Source organism: Papio anubis, chromosome 1 (assembly GCF_008728515.1).
Source record: "Papio anubis isolate 15944 chromosome 1, Panubis1.0, whole genome shotgun sequence".
NCBI classification, from domain to species: Eukaryota; Metazoa; Chordata; class Mammalia; order Primates; family Cercopithecidae; genus Papio; species Papio anubis.
This window is the reverse complement of record NC_044976.1, coordinates 215,234,955-215,260,397: the sequence shown is the minus strand read 5'-3', so window position 1 is coordinate 215,260,397 and position 25,443 is coordinate 215,234,955. Positions and strand designations below refer to the sequence as shown.

Sequence of the window (25,443 nt, the reverse complement as noted above, 5' to 3'; positions counted from 1 at the left end):
GTAGCTGGGATTACAGGCGCGTGCCACCATGCCCAGCTAATTTTTGTATTTTTAGTAGAGGCGGGGTTTCACCATATTGACCAGGCTAGTCTCAAACTCCTGACCTCGTGATCTGCCCGCCTCGGCTTCCCAAAGTGCTGGGACTGCAGGTGTGAGCCACTGTGCCTAGGCCCTTTTCAGCTTTTTAAGAGGCATGCCCAATCTTCTGTCGGTTTAAATACTTTCCTCCCAGGTACTGCTTTCTACTTTTTTAAGAGCATGAATGAAAACAAATGTTTCCATATCACATTTCGTGGGGGGAAGAGTTAAGATTCAGCGAGAGGGAATGGTTTGCAGATATGTGTGCACTTGTCAGAGAACATACCTGTCTCTCCTGGTAAATCTGCCTCATCACTATTACATCATAGAGCTTAGATGGGGTTCTCTGGGTTCCTGGATGAAAAGCAGTTGGAACAGTGCCTGGCACATGGCAAGCCCTGTATAACTGATGGATTCTAGGATTATCTTATTGATGTCTGTGGGCAGGCACCTCTGTCCCTGGAGAAGCCGCATTTAGAGTGAGCCCTTGCTCGTTCTCTCTGACGGTTGGGATACACTTCCCTTCTCCTACCCAGCCAAGCCTCTCCAAATCCTTGGGAGCCAGTGTAAGTCCAATTTCCCTGCTCCAGGAAGCCTTCCCCGGTCCAGCCGTCAGTCACCTCTTTGTCTTCACAATACTTGTATCATTTTCTCAGTTCAGTTCAACAAACTTGAACATCTAGTGTACATTAAGTTATGCCTTGCTTGGGCGCTGACTCATGCTCCATCATGTAACCTTGTTTTAACTCCTGCAGGAATGTGTGTCTTGTGTCTAATGGGATGATTCAGCCTTAAGGAAAAAACTTCTTTTTTTGAGACAGGGTCTCACTCTGTCACCCAGGGTGGAGTGCAGTGGTGTGAAACTGCAGCCTCAGCCCCCTGGGCTCGAGTGATCCTCCCACCTCAGCGTCCTAGGTAGCTGGGACTACAGGCTTGCTCCACTACACCTGGCTCATTTTTGTATTTTTTATAGAGACAGGGTTTTGCCATGTTACCCAGGCTGGTCTCAAACTCCTAAGCTCAAGCAATCCGCCTGCCTCAGCCTCCAAAGTGCTGGGATTACAGGTGGGAGCCATCACACCTGGCCTGAAAAGCTCATTTAAACTGTGGTTGTGTGTGTGTGTGTGTGTGTGTGTAGGCATTTCCCCCAGAGACAATTGTGCGTATACAGCAGGGGCTCATTGTTCTCTAAGAGTAGGGGTAGGGGGTATTGGTGCCCGAACAGGCCAAACTACTCATATTTGGTTAAATTCAAGGTGGTGAATTCTTGTTGAATTGAAGTAATACAGCTCATCACAGGCTCTGAAACACCGGGTAGCTGGAGGTGTGTGCAGTCCTTTCTTTGGTCCACGACAACACCGTATTCTATTCTGTTCTGTGTGAAAGGGGTCCAGCATGGATGGAGTTCCTCCTGCATGTCAGACGTCATGGAGAACGCAGATGGGGTGCCTGAATAAAAAGCATTATAATCCAGTGAGATGATAAATAAATACACACGTGCTTATAAGAAAGGTGTTCCATGATGGACTCCACAGCTGAGATTCCATCAAAGGGCTTTGCGGTTAAAAGGGGGATGTGGTAATATCTAGTTGGGGGATCATGAAAACTTTATTTATTCAACAAATATGTATTGAGAGGCAATCTTCTGTTCCAGGGCTCTGCTAGTGCTAGCGCTTCAGGGAGGAGCCTGGAGGAGAAGATTAGCACCTGTTCTCCCCGCCGCATCCCTCCCAAATATCAGTGCAGAGCTCCAAACTTTTGTTTCTCTTCTCTAGTGTTTATGAGGGGGACCTTCTAGTCCTATCATTTTTTTTCCCTAACACAAAACGTGGAGGAGCTGGAGACCGATTGTGGATTGTGTGTTAATTCCCCTCAGTACTGCATTCTCCTGGATTGCAAAACTAATTTCCTCATTGACATTCACAGCTGGTGTTTGCTCCTACTTTCATAGTCTCCTGATGAAATGCTGACTGTAAAGGTGAGAGCTGCTGACACTGTTTGCTGTGTGGTTTCTTCCAGGATTTTTTTCCCAGGAAGCCATCCCGTCAGAGGGGTTCAAGTGATGAAAGTTGGCAAACTGCAGCTACATCAAGGCATGTTTCCCCAAGCAATGAAGAATCTCAGACTGGTGAGTGTGCCAAAATCTCACGTAGTTCTGCCTGGCATCCTTTTTTTCTGCTGTTGCTGAACCCTTTTGTTATTGGTTAGCAACTCTACATATGTGGGCATGCATACACACGCATGCCCAATGTGTGCTGGTAAGTGTTTAACAACCACTCTGGAAAAAAAACCTGCTTTGTGACATTTGCCTATTTCTGTGATGCAGGCATGCCAACCATGGCTGATTTTAAATGTAAAATCAACCTTCTTGTAAAAATAATCTTAACAATTACTCTTGCACCCTGGTGCAAACCAGCCTCAGAACACCACTGCTCCTGTGCCCTCTCCACAAGGTCAACTCGTTTGTGCCGCCTCCCCATTGCCCACAGAACAGTCTATATCCCTTGCACGGCAAGCCCTTGACCCTCTTTGTGGCAGTTCAGCTTTGCAGTCTCTTCTCCCCGCCCTTCCTCTCTCCCTTTCCACCCACCCAGTGCTCACTGCTGCTCACCAGGACCCACCGTGACCCTGAACTTCTCACTCCTCCGTCCTCACACAGCTATTTCCTCTGCCTTAAACGCCTTCCCCATCACAACCCCCTGGGCTTGACAGAACTCCGTAATCCCTTAAGGCCTAACTCCAGTGTTACTTTGCCGTCCTACCCCTGCAGCTCTCTGCCCACCTTGCCAGGAGAGCCCTTTTCACATCGCAGTAGGCATACCTGATGGCCACCCCTACCCCTGCCCCCAGGAGAGCGTGAGGGCTTCGTGGTTATCTTGGTAACCAGCTCAGTGCCATGAAGGTATCTGGAACTTAGGAAGTATTCGTTATTGGGGGAAGGAGGAAGGAGGAAGGGAAGGAGTCAGTGAATATGGTTCTAGCAGTAAGTGTCAAGAAACTAAATGGGAGAACTGGTTTAGGGTTGGAATACCTTGTTAAAACACGGTGGTTAGTTTTACCCGCTTAAGGAGTCTCCTCTGCCCAGAGGAGCCCAGGGCTCTCTGCTGTCTAGCTTTCCCACCTCAGCAGAACTTCCTCTCCTCCAGTCCGTGACCCTTCCAAAAGAGAGCTCACATGCTAACCTAGCCAGGCACCGGTGGGTCATATGGAGACCTGGCGTGTGGGTATCATAGGAAGCACTTGACACTTTAACAGGACCCTCTGGGCCGCCATGCCCTTGTGTGTGGAAGAGTGGCGGTGGAAGGATCGGGCATCAGGGTTGCTCAGGGCGTGTCCAGGGGCCGGCTGATCCCATAACATTGGCAGCCGCCCACATGGACCTGAGAGAAATGACAAATGCCTGAGGGATTCTTAAAAATAAGATTCCCCCGTGCTCATTTTTGCCGAATGCTAGCCAGAGTGCCTTCATTTGGTCTTTAAATAAAGTCAGCATGTGGCCAAGAGGAGTAACACTCGGATTTCCTGAAGGCACTCAGCTCTTCCTGTTCTTTTGATCATGTCTGGCATGTGTACCCAGGCTGGGGGAAGAACACCGCACTGTCTGGTGCAGCCTCAGGAAGGACTTTCCTTTTCTGGTCTTGGGGGTACTTAGCCAGTCGAATCAGCGAGGTACAGAAGATCCTTATTAAGGGCTTACTGTGTGAAAGTCTTGACAGAAAAATGATGTACAGGAAATTTCCTAATGTATGATATACCCAACACAGGGCCACCTGCAAGCAAATGTTTGTAAGTGATCAAACTAGACCTTTGTGTTTATATGGGACTAGAAACTATGAATACTGCTCGTACATACATGATACGTGATCATACTTAGTCCTCATGACAGATGACAGCTGTATGAGGTCAGCGGGACAAACAGGAATTCCTTCCTATTTGAAAAATGAAGGCGCTCAGGTTTGGAGACATGCAAGAGCTCCCCGAAATTCACACGAGGCAAAGCCAGGTGTATTTGTTCAATTTAATTCAACACGGTGATCAAATACTTCTGCTACTTTGGATAAGACCCAGGCTGGGTGCAGTGGCTCACATCTATAATCCCAGCACTTTGGGAGGCCGAGGCAGGCAGATCACCTGAGGTCAGGAGTTCAAGACCAGTCTGGCCAACATGATGAAACCCCATCTCTACAAAAATACAAAAACTAGCCAAGCATGATAACGGGTGCCTGAAATCCCAGCTGCTCAGGAGGCTGAGATGGGAGAATCGCTTGAACCCAGGAGGCAGAGGTTACAGTGAGCCGAGATTGCACCATTGCCCTCCAGCCTGGGCGACAGTGTGAGACTCCGTCTCAAAAAAAAAAAACAAAAAAAATCAGTATGGAGTGTACAATTTAATGGAGGAAATAAACATGTACAAGTCATTAAATCCAGTCCAGAAACCAAGGCTCTGTTCTTTCCCTCTAGACTGGTCCAATTAAATAGATGAGGCTGTCTAGTAAGATCAGTGTGTAGAAATCCCTTAAGCTCTAGCCGAACTCCTGTTGCCAACTTGGGGAAAATAAGGGAGAGAAATCAGAGAAGATTTAGATTGCTGCTTTTCTTTCCGTGAAGCTTTGTTCATTGCCATTGCATACAGAACTCTTGAAGGAGACATCTAAAACCCCCAGCTATGAGGACAAGCCTGAACAAACCCAGACAGACATCTCGCTATGGGTTTTCAGGATAATGTGGCCTGGGCTGATGGTACTGACCATCACCAGCCCTTCTGATGACCCTCTTACTGCCCTTTCCATCCCTCATGCCCAGGTCTGTTCTGCTGCCCTCGTACTCTTCTGATGAGGTTGCATCGCCTCTTTCAGAAGCTTCTCTTGGTAATCATGTTAGCTTTTCCTGCTCTTGGTACCAAGGTGAAGCTCAGGCATGCACCCCGATAGATGCCAGTTGAAAGGTATTCTGGGAGCAGCGTCAGATTATCTGTCATGAGGCCTGGGGTTAAATGGTGGCCTTACCCAAACTTGCTATGTGTCTCTACAAAAGTCATTGAGTCTCTTGCCGAGGTCTGATGATCAACCAGGGAGCAAACATGCACTCCTGGCAGAGTCGTAGAAAGAGTGCAAGGACTTAGACTCAGTACGTCCAGGTTCCAGTCCTACCATTTGCATTAATCTCTGAATATAATTTCATTTGTAAAAGGAGGCTGATAGCTATCCCACAGAGTTGTTTTGAGGAGTAAGCGAGGCAATGCGCAAGAGTGTGCTGGCCAATCTCTAGCATTTTGAAACGATTAAAGATGGGTATTGTTACAGGAACGCTTGTTCTGATCACTCTCCCACTAGCTGGCCTGTTCAATACTTGTGTTTGTAGTTTGGGGTACACGGTGGTTCCTCTGGTGAACAGTTATGTTCTATGCCTGCTCCCCAAGGTGAGTGGGAATTCCTCAAGGGACCTTACATTCCTTTTGTGTCTTCTGGTGCCACCTAACATAGACACACAAGCCCCCAATACTGCGAGCTCTGTTAAAGACATGCTTGAATGAATGGATTTTGGTAATGGATAGAAGACTTTAAAAGCCTCCCCCGACCCTGCTGTTTAGCTGTTTATGGTTAATGGACCAGATCTTCTCATGACCTTTGCTGAGCATTTGCTAGTGGAGGGATGGCCTGAATGTATCCATCCCTAGGAAAACTCACGTGACCTGGGAGTCTAGAAGCAGGTCAGTGTCTTCCTGCAGAAAGTCTTTCTTTCCTGAGCTTTCTCAGGACTCGGGTAACCTGGAGAGGGAAAAGGGAGGCTATACTCTTTGCCTTTTGAAACTGATGTCATCTTCAGACAGGCACCCCTGGGATGCTCTTTCTTGTCTTAGAAACCCTGGAAATAATGGAATGAAATCACTTGAATAAGGTTTTTGAAGACTGAGTTTGAACAGAAATCAGAGGAGCTTCAGACACAGAGATTTATTACAGATTCAGTTAGGCTCCAGCCTCCTCCAGGAAAGGAATCCACTTAGCCCAGCTCTGATTTGGTTTCATCTTCCGTTTCCACTGGGCTCAGCTGAAATTCTTCTGATTGCTGCCACGGGACAGTCCTGGGGTCCCTTCCCAGTGCTTCCCTCCTGCCCTCTCCTGTCTCTAATCTACTTTTATTTCTTTCCATTTATTTCTTAGAAGGCTTTTGTTTACTACTAATTTGACTTCTTGGACCTCAAGGACAGCCCATGTGGGCTGTCTTGTTAATCAGAGCTGGTTTTTCCTGTGAACGCTGCATGCTGCAGGCTCCCACACCCCGGCCCTAGTGGAGTTGCTTTTTAGCAAAAGTCTGGTTCCAAAACTTAGACTTCTTTCCCCTCGGTATCCATTTTTTTAAAATCTGTATTTAAACTTTTTGTATCATAATTTTTCCCTTCTCTTTTAATTTTATTGAAGTATTTTATATCTTGAGCATTTTTTTAGCTTTTTTTGCATCTAAATAGAGAGCACAAGGCCGCAAGTCCTAGAGACTGCTTCTTTTATTCTTGCATCAGCCACCCTGATTTCCAGCCCCAGCAATGGCTGATTTAGAGCATGCAGTTCTGTTGGTCCCATGCCTTTATCTGCTACAGTGATTCTTAACCTCTTTGGTCGATCCCTATTTAGGAATCTGATAAGGGCCACTGACTAACCAGAGAAAGGTTACATATACACAACCTTTTGTATATTTGGTGTGGATGGCGGCTTCAGAGGCTCCCTGAAGCCCTTCCATGGACTAAGTGTCCATGGTGTCTAGGTTAAAAAGCCCTCCTCTAAACACTTAACATCATACTTTACCGTGTGGGGAGGTGGGAGGGAAAGAGGTAGAATAAGAAGGCAGACAGAGACGATGTTCCATAGTTGTCACTAATACCTTCAAAGAGTTGTTTGGAAGCCCCTAGCCCTGATATTTATGAATGGTTCCTACTGACCTCCAAATGGAGAATAATAGTTCCAAGAGTGTGTTTTTGAACCAAAAAAGAGAAAATAACGGATAAAATGCAAACACAGTGATTAAGCCGTATTATGGGCAATAAGCAGAAATTTACCTACCAGGAAGTGTAAGTTCAGTAGCAACAAGGAGTCAGATGGGGAACGTGAACTTGTACCTCCACCTGGCAGTAATAGGGTATCATCACCTCATTCTCTTGCTGGAGCAATGTCAGAGAAAGCCACTAAAGCAGGTTGAGGTAAAATTCAGTCTCATAACAGAATACTGAAAACGTCTGTGCTTCGGTTAAAAATCACTCACTGTGACAAGAACCAGGAAGACCTCAATCTTAATGAAAATCAAAGCAATTAGTAGACGCCAATTCCAAGATAACAGAGATGTTAGAATAATCTGACAGATTTTAAAGCAGCCGTGATAAAAATGCTTCATCAAGGAATTACAAACACCCCCAAAATAAATGGAAAAAGTAGAAAACCTCAGTTAAGTAGAAGCCATAAAGAAGACACAAATAGAAATTTAAGAACTGATAAATATAATAATCAAAGTAAACAGAAGGGAGCTCCACAACAGAATGGAGGAAACAGAGGAATGAATTGGTGAATGTGAAGATAAGACAATTGAAACTGCCCAACCTGAAAAACAGAAAAAAATACTGAAGAAAAAGTAAAATTGAACGGTGCCTCAGAGGATCAATAACAAAAAGATCTAACATTGGAGTCCCAGAAAGAGAAGTAAAAGAGGGTGAGGTGGAAAAAGTGCTTGAAGAAATAACGGTGGAGGCATCCAAATTGGAAAGGATGAAATAAAATTATCTCTATATACAGATAATATGATCTCATATGGAGAAAGCTCTATAGATTACACACACACCCCAAAAAATGTTACAGCTAATAAGTGAATTAAGCAAGGTAGCAGGATACAAATCAACACACAAAAATCAGTTGTATTTCTTTTTTTTTTTGAGATGGAATCTTGCTCTGTCACCCAGGCTGGAGTGCAGTGGTGCAATCTTGGCTCACAAAAATCAGTTGTATTTCTAAACACGAAAAATCAACAATTCGAAAACAAAATTAAGAGAATAATGCCATTTGCAATAACACAAAACTGAGTAACATACTCAATTATTCTCCATGAAGAAGGCATAAATAAGGAGAATTACATCTCATGTTCATAGGTTGGAAGACTTAGTATTATTAAGATGTCAATATTACCCAAAATGATCTTCAGATTCAATGCAATCTCTATCAAAATCCCAATGGCTTTTTTGGGGAAGAAATAGAAAAATACATCTTGAAATATATATGGAACCTCAAGGAATTCCAAATAGCCAAAAGCAGTCTTGAAAAAGAAGAACAAACATGGAGAACTCACCGTTCTTGATTTTAAAATTTATGAGAAAGCTACAGTAGTCAAAACAGAGTGATACTGGCGTAGATGGACATATAGACCAATGGAATAGAATAGAGAGCCCAGAAATAAACCCTCGCATATATGGTCAAGTGATTTTCAACATGGATGCCAAGACCACTCAATGGAAAAAGGACAGTGTCTTCAACAAATAGTGTTGGGGAAACTGTATATGCACATGCAAAAGAGTAAAGTTGGGCCCTTACCTAACACCATATAAAGTAAAACAAATAGTGTTGGGGAAAACTGTATATCCACATGCAAAAGAGTAAAGTTAGGCCCTTACCTAACACCATATAAAGGATAAAAGACCTAAACGTAAGATCAAAAGCTTCTACTAGACTCTTAGAAGAACACATTAAGGAAAAAGCCTCATGACATTGGACATACTAATGATTTCTTGGATATGGCACCAAAGGTACAGTCTACAAAAGAAAATATAAACAAATTGGACTTCACCAAAATTAAACACTTTTGGGCATCAAAGGATACCATCAACAGAATAAAAAGCAAACCATAGAATGGGATATATACATACAATGGAATATTATTCAACCTTAAGGAATAAAATTATGACACATGCTACACATAAATGAACCCTGAAGGCATTATGCAAAGTGAAATAAGCCTGACAGAGAAGAACAAATATCATATTATTCCACTTATATGAGGTACCTAGAACAGTCAAATACCTAGAGACCGAAGTAGAACAGTGGTTACCAGAGTTCGAAGGGAGGAGGGGATGGGAAGTTATTGTTTAATGGGTGCACAGTTTCGGTACAGCATGATGCAAAAGTTATGGATAGTAGTAATGGTTACACAACAATGTGAATGTACTTAATGCTACTCAAGAGTTAAAAATAGTTAAAATGATAACTATTAGTGTTTTGTGTACTTTGCCACATTGTTTTTTAAAAAAAGAATTAATAGTGGAAAACTCTCCAAATTTGGCAGGAGACATAAACCTGTAGATTCAAGAAGCTAAGTGAACCCCGATCAGTATAAACCAAAAGCAGTTCACACCAAGACTGTGGATCATACTCAAACTTCTGAAAACTAAACACACACACAAAATAAGTCCTAAAAGCAGCAAAAGAAAAATGACAACTTACCTGTACAGGAAAAACAATTTGAATGACAGTGATTTTTCTCATCAGAAACCACAGAAGCCAGATGAAAGTAGCATATTTTTTTCAACTACTGAAAGAAAAGAACTGATAACCCAAAACTTGGGTTGCCCTTAGAATTTATCTTGTCCAGCAAAAATACCCTTCAGGAATGAAGAAGAAATCAAGACATTTTCAGATGAAGGAAAACTAAAAGAACTTGTCACTAGCAGACTTACTGTAAAAGAATGGCTAAAGAAATTCTCTAAACAGAAAGAAAATGATAAAAGAAGGCTCTTGGAACATCAGGAAAGAAGAAAGAACATGGTCAGCAAAAATGTGGGTAAGTAAAATGATCTTTCCTTCTCCCTTTGAGTTTTCTAGATTGTTTGATAGTTGAAGCAAAAATTATACACTATCTGATATGATTCTAAATGTATGTAGTAGAAATATTTAGGGCAATTGTATTCCAAATGGGGGAGTGGGGGAGGGTAAAATGTAAAGGAAAGTAAGGTTTGTACACTTGAGTTCAACTGGTAAAATGACACTAGTAAACTATGATAAGGTATATACATATATATGTGTATATATACATATATACATACGTAGGTATATGCAAGTTATGTGTATATATATAGTGTGTGCGTATATATATATAAAATATATGTAAATAATAAGACCTGGAGTAACCACAAAACTATATAAAGTAATACACTCAAAAGCAATGAAATTCTAAAAAAAGTTTAACCCACAGGAATGCAGGAAAAAGAAACAAACAAAAAGAGAGCAAATGAAAAACAAAAAATTAAATGGCAGATTTAAGCCCTACTATATTAATAATAACATTGTAAATTATGTAAGTGGTCTATGTAAAAGGTGTAAATTTCCTAAATACACCAATTAAAAGACAGCGATTAGTAGAAAAGATTTTTAACACATGACCCAAGCATATGTTGTCTGTAAGAATTCTTTTTAAATAGAATTATACAAATAGGTTGAAAGCAAAAGGATGGAAAAAAATATATTATAAAAACACAATCACAAGAAACCTGAAGTAGCTATATCAATATTAAGTAAAGTAGACTTCAGAGCAAAGAAAATGTTATGAGAGACAGAAAGGGACATTGTATAATGAAAAAAAGGCCAGTCTACCAAAAAGACATAGCAGTACTAAATATGTATGCACCAAATAACACAGTCACAAAGCATGAGAAACAAAAACTGATAGAGCTGTAAGGAGACATGGACAGATAAGCACAGCTGGGAACATCAAACCTCCTCTGTCAACAGCTGGTAGAACAACTAGACAGAAACTCAGCAAGGATACAAAATAATTCCGTAACACCATCAACCAGCAGGATCTGACATTTAGAAAACACTTTACCCAACAGTAACAGAATGCACATTTTTAAAGTAACTATAGTACAAAAAGAGACCATTTTCATGCCATAAAACAGATCTCAATAAACCTAAAAACATTCAAGTTAATACACAGCAAATTATCTGATCACAATGGAATTAAATTGGAAATCAGTAGCAATATTTGGAAACAAAACCAAATCCACACCTTCTAGCTCTGTGTCTGGCACAGCACACTGTACAACACATTGGGACTTGGGTTGCTCTTAGAATTTATCTTGTCCAGTCTCATTATTTAGCTGAGGAAACATAACTTCTTCAGGGTCTCTCAGGGCTTAATAAAGATTGATTGATTGATTGATTGATTGAACAGTGGCACAACAGCAATGCTTCTTCTGGAATGGTTACTACCACTGGAAAGCACAGACCTGAGCTCACCACATCTGTAATCCCTCCTAAGGGTCCTGTGGGCCACCTGGTTCCTCCCTCCTCTGGGTGCCCCAGCACTTTGCATCTCTGTTGAACACACACTGTTCCACTGTAATGATCTGGTATTTACTTTCTGTCCCTCTGACTATGCCAGAGCTTCTCCCAGGGCAAGGGCCACGTTTTATTCATTACAGCTGCTCAGACAGTATTGAGTGAATGAATGGGTAGATGTTATCTCTAAGGAAATTCTGCCTCCCAAGAGGACAGATTTCTCCAGCAGAATGTACACTTGGAGGGTTATCCAAGGTGTAGAGTAGGGTGGGGTCTCCAGGGGTGCTGCCGAGCTGAGGTGGGTCATCAAAGTCTGGGATTCTCTGCTGTCCTTGCAAAGGGCTTTTTGTGCCTCCAGAGCTGCTTAACGTGTTGTACCTCTTGCTTCTTGCATTTCCTCCTTTGGATGCCCCAGACCAGCTTCCTCCTCCCTGTGCCCCACCCTCTGCTTTTCTTTTTATTATTATTAGTTTTATTATTGTTTTAATTTTATTTTATCTTATTTTATTTTATTTTTTGAGACGGAGTCTCGCTCTGTCACCCAGGCTGGAGTGCGGTGGCTGGATCTCAGCTCACTGCAAGCTCCACCTCCCGGGTTTATGCCATTCTCCTGCCTCAGCCTCCCAAGTAGCTGGGACTACAGGTGCCCGTCACCTCGCCTGGCTAGTTTTTTGTATTTTTTTTTTAGTAGAGACGGAGTTTCACCGTGTTAACCAGGATGGTCTCAATCTCCTGACCTTGTGATCCGCCCGTCTTGGCCTCCCAAAGTGCTGGGATTACAGGCGCGAGCTACCGCATCTGGCCATCTCTGCTTTTCTTTCATTCTGAGATGGGCAGAATAAGGAAATCTGCTTTATTTTTTCCTGTTGTGATTTGATTCTAGGGGTTCTTATCATGCATACATTTCTTTCCCCTCTGATTTTATATCCATATTTAAATCATACTTGGGAAGTCACTTACTGGATTCCTCAAGCTCACGGTAGAAACTATTTGAGATCCTTGATAAGCTTAATATATTCATATTAAAATTAATAGGAAAGGTATATTGTTTCCAATGTTATGATTTGATATAATTCATTTTATTTAATATATGACCACAATTCTAAAATTACTTAAAAAAAAAGCAGATGTGATGAAATTGAAATCAAGTCTGGGGACTCTTTCTCTATTACTGAGTTAACTGTATGCCTGTCATGTGGCAGACAATCTCTGCTGCTCTTCTCATGTGACATTTAGAGTCTGGATGTGGGTGCAGCAGGCACCCTCCTTGGAGGCTTCAAGTGAGTGTTCTGTGGAAGATTATGTGCAGGCTCTTTTTAAATGCTACCATTAAAAAAATAAAATTTAATGGAAAGAGATAAGCTTTTCCCAACACCAGCCTGCTCCAATTTTATATTTCCTTAATCTGTTTTATATGCTGCTGCAGGAAATTAAACCAAAATTGTCCTCTCTGACATGCGCATGTGTGACAGATGGGAGCGGTAGGAGAAGGGAGACACACACACAGCTACTAGTAACAATTGCTCTGGTTTGTCAGAAATTTATTGTAACTTTTTTGGGGGATGGTAATGTGAGGGGAAGCCCGCCTCATCTTCCTGCTGTGCTGAAGGGCTGTGCCTCGGGCCATACAGGGGCCTCTTCGTACATCATTGAGAACTGCCTGCCCCAGCTCACCCATAGGCCCAGGTGATGTTCAAGACAAGGACCAGATGTCCTCATCACCAGGTCTGAATTGCAGCTTCCTGCTGACCCGTGTCACGCCATTCATCCACGCACACACCCGCACACACCGTCACTAACATATTTTGCTCATTACTGAATCCTACTTCTTTCTTCTCTTTTTTCCCCTCCCTTTCTCATCTACATCTGCCCATCACTCAAAGTACAATGTTTGCTTGTTAATTAAATCTATATTCAGTAGTTTGTTTTTGTTTTCAGTCGCTTCAGATGAGTTCTCTGCCCCTACCCATACCCATTCCCACTCTGTTTCTAGCCACTCTATGGACAAGATCCTCCAAACGTAGTATCTCAGACTACACACACATTCCCGAGGGTTGCCCCTGCTCCCCTTTGGTGATGCATTCACCTCTAAGTAAGAGAACGCAGAACACGACCAGCAGCATCGTGACGAGGAAGGCACCTGTGTCCCCTCAGGGTGTCTCAGCAGCGTCTCAGCAGCCGTGTCCAGGACAGCCTCTGCGCCTCTCCCTGGTCACTGCAGTCTGCTCACAGTGGGAGGCTTCCCTGTGTGGTCACGGAATGGACGCACTGGGTTGAGTCCTGAGAGCCCGGAGGTCATCCTCCTCCTAACTCTCGGGCCAGGTGACCTCAGGAAGCACTTCCTTCCATAACAAGAGGGTGTTGTTATGGACTGGATGATCGTTCTGGTCTTTCCTCAAGGAAACAGACTGGGACGAGTGGATGTGAAGCTGGGGGAAGGCCAGGCAACTCCCACTTCCTGGCTGTGGCTCTAATTCCAGAATGACTGAGGAACTGGAAGTAGTTACCCTACTGTGGGATGGGCAGGTCTGCCCCTTCCGTGAACAGGAATGTACTGGATCAGTGGCAGTTAACTTCGGCCCTTGAGGACTAGACCTTATTCTTAAAGCTGCAAAAGAGGAGAAAGTGAAGCTCACCACTGGAACTGGAAGAAAAGAGCGAGGAGGGAAGACTGGAGTCTGTAGTACGTTCAGAAGCGTGCCGATGAACTTACGTTGTTGAAGTGGTAAGAAGATGGCTTTGTCATTCAGCCTCTGAGTCAAGTCAGAGAGAAGCACAGATCATTCTTCAGATGGGCAACCTGGAGAATGTAACCAGGAGGGGGCAAAAAAGAGGCTGGTCTGGAAGTTCTGAGCAACAAGGCCAGGCCCTCACCCAGCCGAGGGCGTCTGTGAGGGCAGGGAGGGAGGTGAGGCTGAGCAGGTTAGGCCTGGCCTTTTTCAGCATGGAGAGTTATGTCCCTCTCTGCAAAGATCTTTCTGGGCAGTGATTCTGCCTCATTCATCTTCCTTTGCCAGATCACAAGCATTTTGGCTCTCTGTTGAGTAAAAGGGAAGAGGACATCTAAGAGTGCTTTCAAGAAAGAGAATTTCCCATGAAGCCTCTCTGATCGGAGAAACCTTCTCTTTCCGCAATTGCGCTGTCACACAGGTCTCTGCCTCAGACCTTAAGATGTCCAGAGCAGCGGAGGATCCAGGGCAGTGTGGAGAAAAGAGAATAAAACATGAGGCATGTGCTCCATGAATAGCATCAAACATTTGTTTTTAATCTTCTGCCCAGAAGAATCTCCTAGAGCTGGGCTGCTTGCAAGGTGGGGGCTGGTCCCAACTCCTCCCCTGCACTCCCGGACAGCCCTCTGCCTGGGGATTCGCTGGCAGATGCTGTGCACCCACCCAGCAGACTTGCTCGCCTGGATAGGAAGTGAATTCCCACCGCCAGCATCTCAGCTCCAGCCACCTTCTGGGCTTTGCAGCTGGTGTCACAGGGGGAGGGGCCAGACTGCCAGTGCAGGTTCACAACTGGACTCTGAGAACAGAGCTGTCTTCCAGGCTGACAGGGTCTGAGGCGCTGGCCCTTTCTCTCTCTCTCTCTCTCTCTCTGTCTGTCTCTCTCTTTCTCTCTCTCTCTGTCTCTTTCTCTTTTTCTCTCTTTCTCTCTCCTCTTTCTCTCTTTTCTCTCTCTTTCTCCCTCTTGCTTTTCTCTTTCTCTGTCTCTCTTTTCTCTCTTTCTCTTTTCTCTTTCTCTCTGTCTCTTTCCCTCTCTGTCTCTCTTTCCCTCTCTCTCTCTCTCTTTCCCTCTCTCTCTGTCTCTCTCCTCTCTCTGTGTGTGTCTCTCTTTCTCTTTCTCTCTCTCTCTCTCTTTTCTCTCTTTCTGCAGGAAATCTAGCCCCCCTCTCTCTGCCTGTTTTCTTTCGAGCCTAAAGGGAAGATTAAAGAGGTGAAAACAGCCAGAAACAGAGGTTGAAAGTACCCTCCACCTGAAATGCTTTGTTTCTTGAAGCTTCAGCTTTTTTCCGATATGGAATTGAAAGTTTTACTGCATGCCTAATAGTAAAATGCAGGTGTCTCACTACATCACCACCAAGGTCTAAAATCTCTGTGGTTTTCAAGATGTTCATGCTCAAGAATTCCACCTCCTATGAATTGCTCTTCAGCAAATATCCAAGAAAGGCAAAGAATATATTCTGGCAGATCTGCATCATATCATAATAAACAATTGAAAGTGATCTAAATTTCCAGGAGCAGCTTAGTAAATAATGGTCTATAAACATGATGGAATTCATTATATACAACCATTAAAATGGTAATTATGCTGGCTATAAATTAACATTGAATAATGAGTAGTTGCTGTTACTTGTTGAGAGTTTGCTGTATCAGTTGGTTTCAACTTTGAGGACATGTTGGAATCTCCTGGGGCCCAGGCCTCCTTCCTGGAGAGCGGGCTTCAGCTGTCAATGTGGAGGGTCTGGGCCTGGGTGTCTCTTTTGAAGCTCCCTGGCTGATCCTACTGTGTAGCTAAGGCTGAGAGCCTCAGTGCCACTTGCAGGTACTTTGGGTGCATTAACAGCCACCAGCGTCATATCTTTACAAGTTTCCTGGGCACGTTTACATCAAATGCCGTGGTTCTGTTGTCCCTTCCTTCTCCCAAGTCCACCCCGCCCTCCATTTGGGCAGGGCAGGATCATATTGCTTATCTCTTACTTATTACAAAAAATTTTTTTTCTTTTTTTTATTACACTTTAAGTTGTAGGGTACATGTGCACAACGTGCAGGTTTGTTACATATGTATACATGTGCCATGTTGATGTGCCGCACCCATCAACTTGTCATTTACATTAGGTATATCTCCTAATGCTATCCCTCCCCCCAACCCCCTCCCCACAATAGGCCCCGGTGTGTGATGTTCCCCTTCCTGTGTCCAAGTGTTCTCATTGTTCAATTCCCACCTATGAGTGAGAACATGTGGTGTTTGGTTTTCGGTCCTTGTGATAGTTTGCTGAGAATGATGGTTTCCAGCTGCATCCATGTCCCTACAAAGGTCATGAACTCATCCTTTTTTATGGCTGCATAGTATTCCATGGTGTATATGTGCCACATTTTCTTAATCCAGTCTATCACTGATGGACATTTGGGTTGGTTCCAAGTCTTTGCTATTGTGAATAGTGCCGCAATAAACATACGTGTGCATGTGTCTTTATAGCAGCATGATTTATAATCCTTTGGGTATATACCCAGTAATGGGATGGCTGGGTCAAATGGTATTTCTAGTTCTAGATCCTTGAGGAATCACCACACTGTCTTCCACAATGGTTGAACTAGTTTACAGTCCCACCAACAGTGTAAAAGTGTTCCTGTTTGTCCACATCCTCCCCAGCACCTGTTGTTTCCTGACTTTTTAATGATCGCCATTCTAACTGGTGTGAGATGGTATCTCACTGTGGTTTTAATTTGCATTTCTCTGATGGCTGGTGATGATGAGCATTTTTTCATGTGTCTGTTGGCTGCATAAAGAAGTTTTGAGAAGTGTCTGTTCATAACCTTTGCCCACTTTTTGATGGGGTTGTTTGTTTTTTTCTTGTAAATTTGTTTGAGTTCTTTGTAGGTTCTGGATATTAGCCCTTTGTCAGATGAGTAGATTGCAAAAATTTTCTTCCATTCTGTAGGTTGCCTGTTCACTCTGATGGCAGTTTCTTTTGCTGTGCAGAAGCTCTTTAGTTTAATTAGATGCCATTTGTCAATTTTGACTTTTGTTGCCATTGCTTTTGGGGTTTTAGACATGAAGTCCTTGCCCATGCCTATGTCCTGAATGGTATTGCCTAGGTTTTCTTCTGGGGTTTTTATGGTTTTACATCTAACATTTAAGTCTTTAATCTATCTTGAATTAATTTTTGTATAAGGTGTAAGAAAGGGATCCAGTTTCAGCCTTCTACATATGGCTACCCAGTTTTCCAGCACCATTTATTAAATAGGGAATCCTTTCCCCATTGCTTGTTTTTGTCAGGTTTGTCAGAGATCAGATGGTTGTAGATGTGTGGTGTTATTTCTGAGGCCTCTGTTCTGTTCCATTGGTCTATATCTCTGTTTTGGTACCAGTACCATGCTGTTTTTGTTACTGTAGCCTTGTAGTGTAGTTTGAAGTCAGATAGCGTGATGCCTCCAGCTTTATTCTTTTGGCTTAGGATTGTCTTGGCAATGTGGGCTCTTTTTTGGTTCCATATGAACTTTAAAATGCTTTTTTCCAATCTGTGAAGAAACTCATTGGTAGCTTGATGGGAATGGCATTGAATGTATAAATTACCTTGGGCAGCATGGCCATTTTCACAATGTTGATTCTTCCTATCCATGAGCATGGAATGTTCTTCCATTTGTTTGTGTCCTCTTTTATTTCATTGAGTAGTGGTTTGTAGTTCTCCTTGAAGAGGTCCTTCACGTCCCTTTTAAGTTGTATTTCTAGGTATTTTATTCTCTTTGAAGCAATTGTGAATGGGAGTTCATTCATGATTTGGCTCTCTGTTTGTCTGTTATTGGTGTATAAGAATGTTTGTGATTTTGCACATTGATTTTGTATTCTGAGACTTTGCTGAAGTTGCTTATCAGCTTAAGGAGATTTTGGGCTGGGACAATGGGGTTTTCTAAATATACAATCATGTCATCTGCAAACAGGGACAATTCGACTTCCTCTTTTCCTAAGTGAATACCTTTATTTCTTTCTCCTGCCTGATTGCCCTAGCCAGAACTTCCCACACTATGTTGAATAGGAGTGGTGAGAGAGGGCATCCCTGTCTTGTGCCAGTTTTCAAAGGGAATGCTTCCAGTTTTTGTCCATTTACTATAATACTGGCTGTGGGTTTGTCATAAATAGCTCTTATTATTTTGAGATATGTTCCATCAACACCTAATTTATTGAGAGTTTTTAGCATGAAGGGCTGTTGAATTTTGTCAAAGGCCTTTTCTGCATCTATTGAGATAATCATGTGGCTTTTGTCTTTGGTTCTGTTTATATGCTGGATTACGTTTATTGATTTGCATATGTTGAACCAGCCTTGCATCCCAGAGATGAAGCCCACTTGATCATGGTGGATAAGCTTTTTGATGTGCTGCTGAATTCAGTTTGCCAGTATTTTATTGAGGATTTTTGCATCGATGTTCATCAGGGATATTGGTTTAAAATTCCCTTTTTTTGTTGTGTCTCTGCCAGGCTTTGGTATCAGGATGATGCTGGCCTCAAAAAATGAGTTAGGGAGGATTCCCTCTTTTGCTATTGTTTGGAGTAGTTTCGGAAGGAATGGTACCAGCTCCACCTTGTACCTCTGGTAGAATTCAGCTGTGAATTTGTCTGGTCCTGGACTTTTTTTGGCTGGTATGCTATTAATTATTACCCCAATTTGGAGCCTGTTATTGGTCTATTCAAGGATTCAGCTTCTTCCTGGTTCAGTCTTGGGAGGGTGTATGTGTCCAGGAATTTACCCATTTCTTCTAGATTTTCTAGTTTATTTGCATAGAGGTATTTATAGTATTCTCTGATTCTAGTTTGTATTTCTGTGGGATTGGTGGTGATATCCCCTTTATCATTTTTTTGTTGTGTCTATTTGATTCTTCTCTCTTTTCTTCTTTATTAGTCTTGCTAGCGGTCTGTCAGTTTTGTTGATCTTTTCAAAAAACCAGCTCCTGGATTCACTGATTTTTTGAAAGGTTTTTTTGTATCTCTATCTCATTCAGTTCTGCTCTGATCTTAGTTATTTCTTGCCTTCTGCTAGATTTTGAATGTGTTTGCTCTTGCTTCTCTAGTTCTTTTAATTGTGACATTAGGGTGTCAATTTTAGATCTTTCCTGCTTTTTCTTGTGGGCATTTAGTGCTATACTTTTCCCTCTACAGACTGCTTTAAATGTGTCCCAGAGATTCTGGTATGTTGTGTCTTTGTTCTCATTGGTTTCAAAGAACATCTTTATTTCTGCCTTCATTTCGTTATGTACCCAGTAGTCATTCAGGAGCAGGTTGTTCAGTTTCCATGTAGTTGAGCGGTTTTGAGTAAGTTTCTTAATCCTGAGTTCTAGTTTGATTGCACTATGGTCTGAGAGACAGTTTGTTATAATTTCTGTTCTTGTACATTTGTTGAGAAGTGCTTTACTTCCAACTATGTGGTCAGTTTTGGAATAAGTGTGATATGGTGCTGAGAAGAATGTATATTCTGTTGATTTGGGGTAGAGAGTTCTGTAGATGTCTATTAGGTTCGCTTGGTGCAGAGCTGAGTTCAATTCCTGGATATCCTTTTTAACTTTGTCTTGTTGATCTGTCTAATGTTGACTGTGGGGTGTTAAAGTCTCCCATTACTATTGTGTGAGAGTCTAAGTCTCTTTGTAGATCTCTAAGGACTTGCTTTATGAATCTGGGTGCTCCTGTATTGGGTGCATATATATTTAGTATAATTAGCTCTTCTTGTTAAATTGATCTCTTTACCATTATGTAACGGCCTTCTTTGTCTCTTTTGATGTTTGTTGGTGTAAAGTCTGTTTTATCAGAGACTAGGATTGAAACCCCTGCCTTTTTTTGTTTTCCATTTGCTTGGTAGATCTTCTTCCATCCCTTTATTTTGAGCCTTTGTGTGTCTCTGCGTGTGAGATGGGTCTCCTGAATACAGCAAACTGATGGGACTTGACTCTTTATCCAATTTGCCAGTCTGTGTCTTTTAATTGGAGCATTTAGTCCACTTACATTTAAGGTTAATATTGTTATGTGTGAATTTGATTCTGTCATTATGATGTTAGCTGGTTATTTTGCTCGTTAATTGATGTGGTTTATTCCTAGCATTGATGGTCTTTATGTTTTGGCATGTTTTTCAGTGGCTGGTACCGGTTGATCCTTTCCATGTTTAGTGCTTCCTTCAGGGTCTCTTGTAGGGCAGGCCTGGTGGTGACAAAATCTGTCAGCATTTGCTTGTCTGTAAAGGATTTTATTTCTCCTTCACTTATGAAACTTAGTTTGGCTGGATTTGAAATTCTGAGTTGAAACTTCTTTCCCTTAAGAATATTGAATAATGGCCCCCCACTCTCTTCTGGCTTGTAGAGTTTCTGCCGAGAGATCCACTGTTAGTCTGATGGGCTTCCCTTTGTGAGTAACCCAACCTTTCTGTCTGGTCCCCTTAACATTTTTTCCTTCATTTCAACTTTGGTTATCTGACAATTATGTGTCTTGGAGTTGCTCTTCTCAAGGAGTAGCTTTGTGGGGCTCTCTATGTTTCCTGAATTTGAATGTTGGCGTGCCTTGCTAGGTTGGTGAAGTTCTCCTGGATAATATCCTGCAGAGTGTTTTCCAACTTGGTTCCATTCTCCCTGTCACTTTCAGGTACACCAATCAGACATAGATTTGGTCTTTTCACATAGTCCCATATTTCTTGGAGGCTTTGTTCTTTTCTTTTTAGTCTTTTTTCTTTAAACTTCTCTTCTTGCTTCATTTCACTCATTTGATTTTCAGTTACTGATACCCTTTCTTCCAGTTGATCGAATTGGCCTTTGAAGTTTGTGCATTCATTACGTCGTTCTCTTGTGCCATAGTTTTCAGCTCCATGAGGTAATTTAAGGACTTCTCTACACTGGTTATTCTGGTTAGCCATTTATCAAATCTTTTTTCAAGGTTTTTAGCTTCTTTGTGATGGATTCGAACTTCCTCCTTTAGCTTGGAGAAGTGCGATCATCTGAAACCTTCTCTCAGCTCGTCACAGTCATTCTCCATCCAGCTTTGTTCCATTGCTGGCGAGGAGCTGTGTTCCTTTGGAGGGGGAGAGGTGCTCTGATTTTAGAATTTTCAGCTTTTCTGCTTTGTTTTTTCCCTATCTTTGTGGTTTTATCTACCTTTGGTCTTTGATGATGGTAAGGTACAGATGGGGTTTTGGTGTGGATGTCCTTTCTGTTTGTTAGTTTTCCTTCTAACAGTCAGGACTGTCAGTTGCAGGTCTGTTGGAGTTTGCTGAAGGTCCACTTCAGACCCTGTTTGCCTGGGTATCAGCAACGGAAGCTGCAGAACAGCAAATATTGCTGAACAGCAGATTTTGCTGCCTGATCGTTCCTCTGGAAGCTTTGTCTCAGAGGGGTACCCGGCCGTGTGAGGTGTCAGTCTGCCCCTACTGGGGAGTGCCTCCCAGTTAGGCTCCTCAGGGGTCAGGGTCCCACTTGAGGAAGTAATCCGTCCGTTCTCAGATCTCAAACTCCATGCTGGGAGAACCACTACTCTCTTCAAAGCTGTCAGACAGAGACATTTAAGTCTGCAGAGGTTTCTGCTGCCTTTTGTTTAGCTATGCCCTGCCCCCAGAGGTGGAGTCTACAGAGGCAGGCAGGCCTCCTTGAGCTGCGGTGGGCTCCACCCAGTTCGAGCTTCCCAGCCACTTTGTTTACCTACTCAAGCCTCAGCAATGGCAAGCGCCCGTCCCCCAGACTCGCTGCTGCCTTGCAGTTCTATCAGACTGCTGTGCTAGCAATGAGCGAGGGTCCGTGGGCATGGGACCCTCCAAGCCAGGTGTGGGATATAATCTCCTGGTGTGCCATTTGCTAAGACTGTTGGAAAAGCACAGTATTAGGGTGGGAGTGACCCGATTTTCCAGATGCCGTCTGTCACAGCTTCCCTTGGCTAGGAAAGGGAATTCCCTGACCCTTTGCAGTTCCCAGGTGAGGCGATGCCTCGTCCTGCTTTGGCTCATGCTCGGTGGGCTGCACCCGCTGTCCGACAAGCCCCAGTGAGATGAGTCTGGTACCTCAGTTGGAAATGCAGAAATCACCCATCTTCTGTGTTGCTCACTCGGGGAGCTGTAGACTGGAGCTATTCCTATTCGGCCATCTTGGAACCCTGTCCTACAAAAGTATTTTTGAGGATACTCTGGTTGTTTGTTGTTCCATAACCATCCCAAAACTTAATGGAGTGAGCAACAGCAAAATTATCACACAAATTCTGTGGGTCAGGAATTTGCATACAGCATAAGAATGGCTTTCTTCTTTTCTACAACGTCTGGTGTTCCATCTGGGAAGACAGATCTGGCAGTCTTCAGCTGGGTGCTGGAATCGTCTGAAGGTTTATTTGTGTACATGTCTGGTGCCTTGTCTAGAATGCCTTGAAAGATGAGCTCGGCGAAGACTGCCAGCCAGAGTGCCTGTACACGGCCTCCCTCTATGTGGCTTGGGCTTCCTTACAGCATGGAGTCTCTTGGCTCTGGGAGCAAACATACTGACCAGTGAACAACACAGAGGCCTTTTTGACCTAGTCTCACAAGTCTGTCACTTTACTTCTATTGTACTCTATTACTGAAGTAGTTTTAGGCCCACACAGATTTCAGCAATATTTTGGAGATAGAGTTGACAAGATTTAGTAATGGACTAAATATGGGGAGTGAAGGAGAGGACTGTCAAAATGCCAATGCTATAGTATAATATGAAAAAAATGCAAGAATACATGTATATAATAATCCCGGTGCATATAGATGAGAAATGAATGGAGTATACAGTAAAGAAAAATTTTCAGGTGGTAGCAGCATGGTCTTCCATATGACTCAATCGTTTTGGTAACTCTTCTTACCCTTGTAACTACCCACCAAACCTGTGCACTGACAGTCTTTGAAGATCGATGGTCACTGGGCCCAAGCATGACTCAAATAGTGAGTCTACTTTCCAAATACCACATTCAGAAATCACCCTTGTCATGTGACTTTCTAGCTGGGAGAACCAAGTGCTTTGGGCCCATTAAAGACTGTTCACCCTGTAAACCTATGGGGTTCACCAGGCCCCTGGCATCATGGGGTAAAGGTGGGGAATGGCCTGAGCTCACCTATTTTGGGGTCTAATCTGTCTTCCGTCCTTTCTCTTTAGGCTTTTGATATTATGAGAGTGACACATGGCAGAGAACACAGCCTGATTGAAGATTTGATTCTACTTTTAGAAGAATGCGACGCCAACATCAGGGCATCCTAAGGGAACCCAGTCAGAGGGAAGGATGGCGTGTGTCTTCGTTGAATGCCTTATTGAGGTCACACACTCTATACTTTGTTTGCTGTGTAAACCTCTCCTATTGGAAATTCTCTTCTGTGTTTGTGTAGGTAAATAAAGGCAGACATTGTTTGCAAACCACAAGAATCATTAGTTGTAGTGAAGCACGATTATAATAAATTCAAAACATTTGGTTGAGGATGCCATCTGGTAATTGTCTTATTTGCTTACTCATTGGCGATTTTAATGTTTAAAATACCAACATTCAAGACAGAAAATCCTATTACAAGCATGACAAAATAAGTTATAACTTTCTTTTTGGATACATGTAGGGATAATTAGATAAAAGTCACTATTTTCACATTTGCTTCCCAGCAAAAATTTCATGTCCATTTTGGCAAGAAGCAGAATTTTGAGATGTCTTTTGCTCTTTGTGATAAATGATGTTTGTGTTTGTTATTTACTTCCAAATGCATCTCCAACACAAAGGAGGAAGCCATTTTAGATATTATTAGAAAAGGATAGGAAGTCTTAATGCCAAAAACCAGTTTTTCGAATGTCTCACAGCTCTTTGTGTAAACCTTCCTCAACAGCATTTTATAACTCCTTGTGTATGTCTTTTTTTTCCTTGAAATTTTGTCTGTAATGACCCAAATGTGTGGTTCAGCATGTGAGCATGTGAGTGTGGTTTGCAGAGCGTAAAGCTCCATTATCCTGCAGCAAGCAAGGTTCTCGCATCCCAGCTCAAATCAGACTTGCTTGCTTTCTTTTCCCTCTTTATTATTTCCTAATTCTTTGGCCTGTTTTTCTGCCTTTCTGCTTTAGACAAATACAGAAAACCTTTTTTTTCTCCACTCCTAGACATGTAAATTCTCTTATGGCTCAGTGATCCTGTGAGCAGTGCAGCCCCTCACGCTTAGGTGACACTCTGGTGGTAACTGAAGGCCTTGGATTCCTAGAGCTGAAAGGATTCTTACAGAGCATGCAGTCATCCACACTTTATTTCACACGCAAGGAAATGGGTGGTGGCAGAATCCAGAGCGGCAAAACCCACATTCCTGAGTCCCGCTCAGGAGCCCTCCCCATCTTTCCTGGAGGGCGCTGCGAGTCCTCTGACCAGGCACTGTTAGAACGGCACATGGATGTCTGGTGGAGCATGAAGGAACCAACCTTTCTTCTGCAACAGAGAAAGCTGATGACTTGAAACTGGAGTCCTCTTAGGCTGAACACATAGTGACCAGTTTGATATAAAAAAAAATGCACAATCTCCTGCATGCTGATGAGTTCAAAAGCCTTTCCATAAGCTTGTTTCTGCTTGAGCTGCCATCTATTGTGTGTCAGGGACATCTCTAAAGCACACAGTATCTTTAACAACCACAAGAGCATGACAAGGTAGGTATTTTGAAGCCCATTTTATAAAAATGTAGAAGTGGAATTCTGGGTGCACTGGAATCCCTCCTGTGACTGAGTAGCCTTGAGAAAAAGGGGTTTAATTGCAGCCTTTTCAAGGGGCCATTTCTACCCAGTTCCACATATACATATTGAATGGTTACAGTGTTTTTAGGGAAAGGAGATACAAAGACTGAATAAGACACATCCCCATCTTCAAAATGGACACTGTCTGGTCTGGTACTTGTATCAGTTAGCTTTTTTTTTTTTTTTCTCTCTCATTCGAGGTTTATTATTATTATACTTTAAGTTCTGGGGTATGTGTGCAGAACGTGCAGGTTTGTTACATAGGTATACACATGCCATGGTGGTTTGCTGCACCCATCAACCCGTCATCTACATTAGGTATTTCTCGTAATGCTATTCTTCCCCTAGTCCCCCACCCCCTCGACAGGCCCCATTGTGTGATGTTCCCTTCCCTGTGTCTGTGTGTTCTCGTTGTTCAACTCCCACTTATGAATGAGAACATGTGGTGTTGGGTTTTGTGTTCCTGTGTTAGTTTGCTGAGAATGACAGTTTCCAGCTTCATCCATATCCCTGCAAAGAACATGAACTCATTCTTTTTTATAGCTGCATAGTATTCCATGGTATGTATGTGCCACATTTTCTTAATCCAGTCTATTATTTATGGACATTTGGATTGG

General features: G+C 42.8%; 1 protein-coding gene across 1 annotated transcript in view; it reads left to right on the top strand.

Annotated features, from left to right (window-relative positions):
* SMYD3 (SET and MYND domain containing 3) overlaps window positions 1-23,556 on the top strand; it is a 758,734-nt gene extending 735,178 nt beyond the window's left edge. The window contains exons 11-12 of the mRNA XM_017953214.3: window positions 2,098-2,206; window positions 23,234-23,556. Coding sequence (XP_017808703.3) covers window positions 2,098-2,206; window positions 23,234-23,335 — 211 coding nt within the window. The 3' untranslated portion in view covers window positions 23,336-23,556. The remainder of the gene's footprint in view (window positions 1-2,097; window positions 2,207-23,233) is intronic.
* The last annotated feature ends 1,887 nt before the right edge of the window (window positions 23,557-25,443 follow it).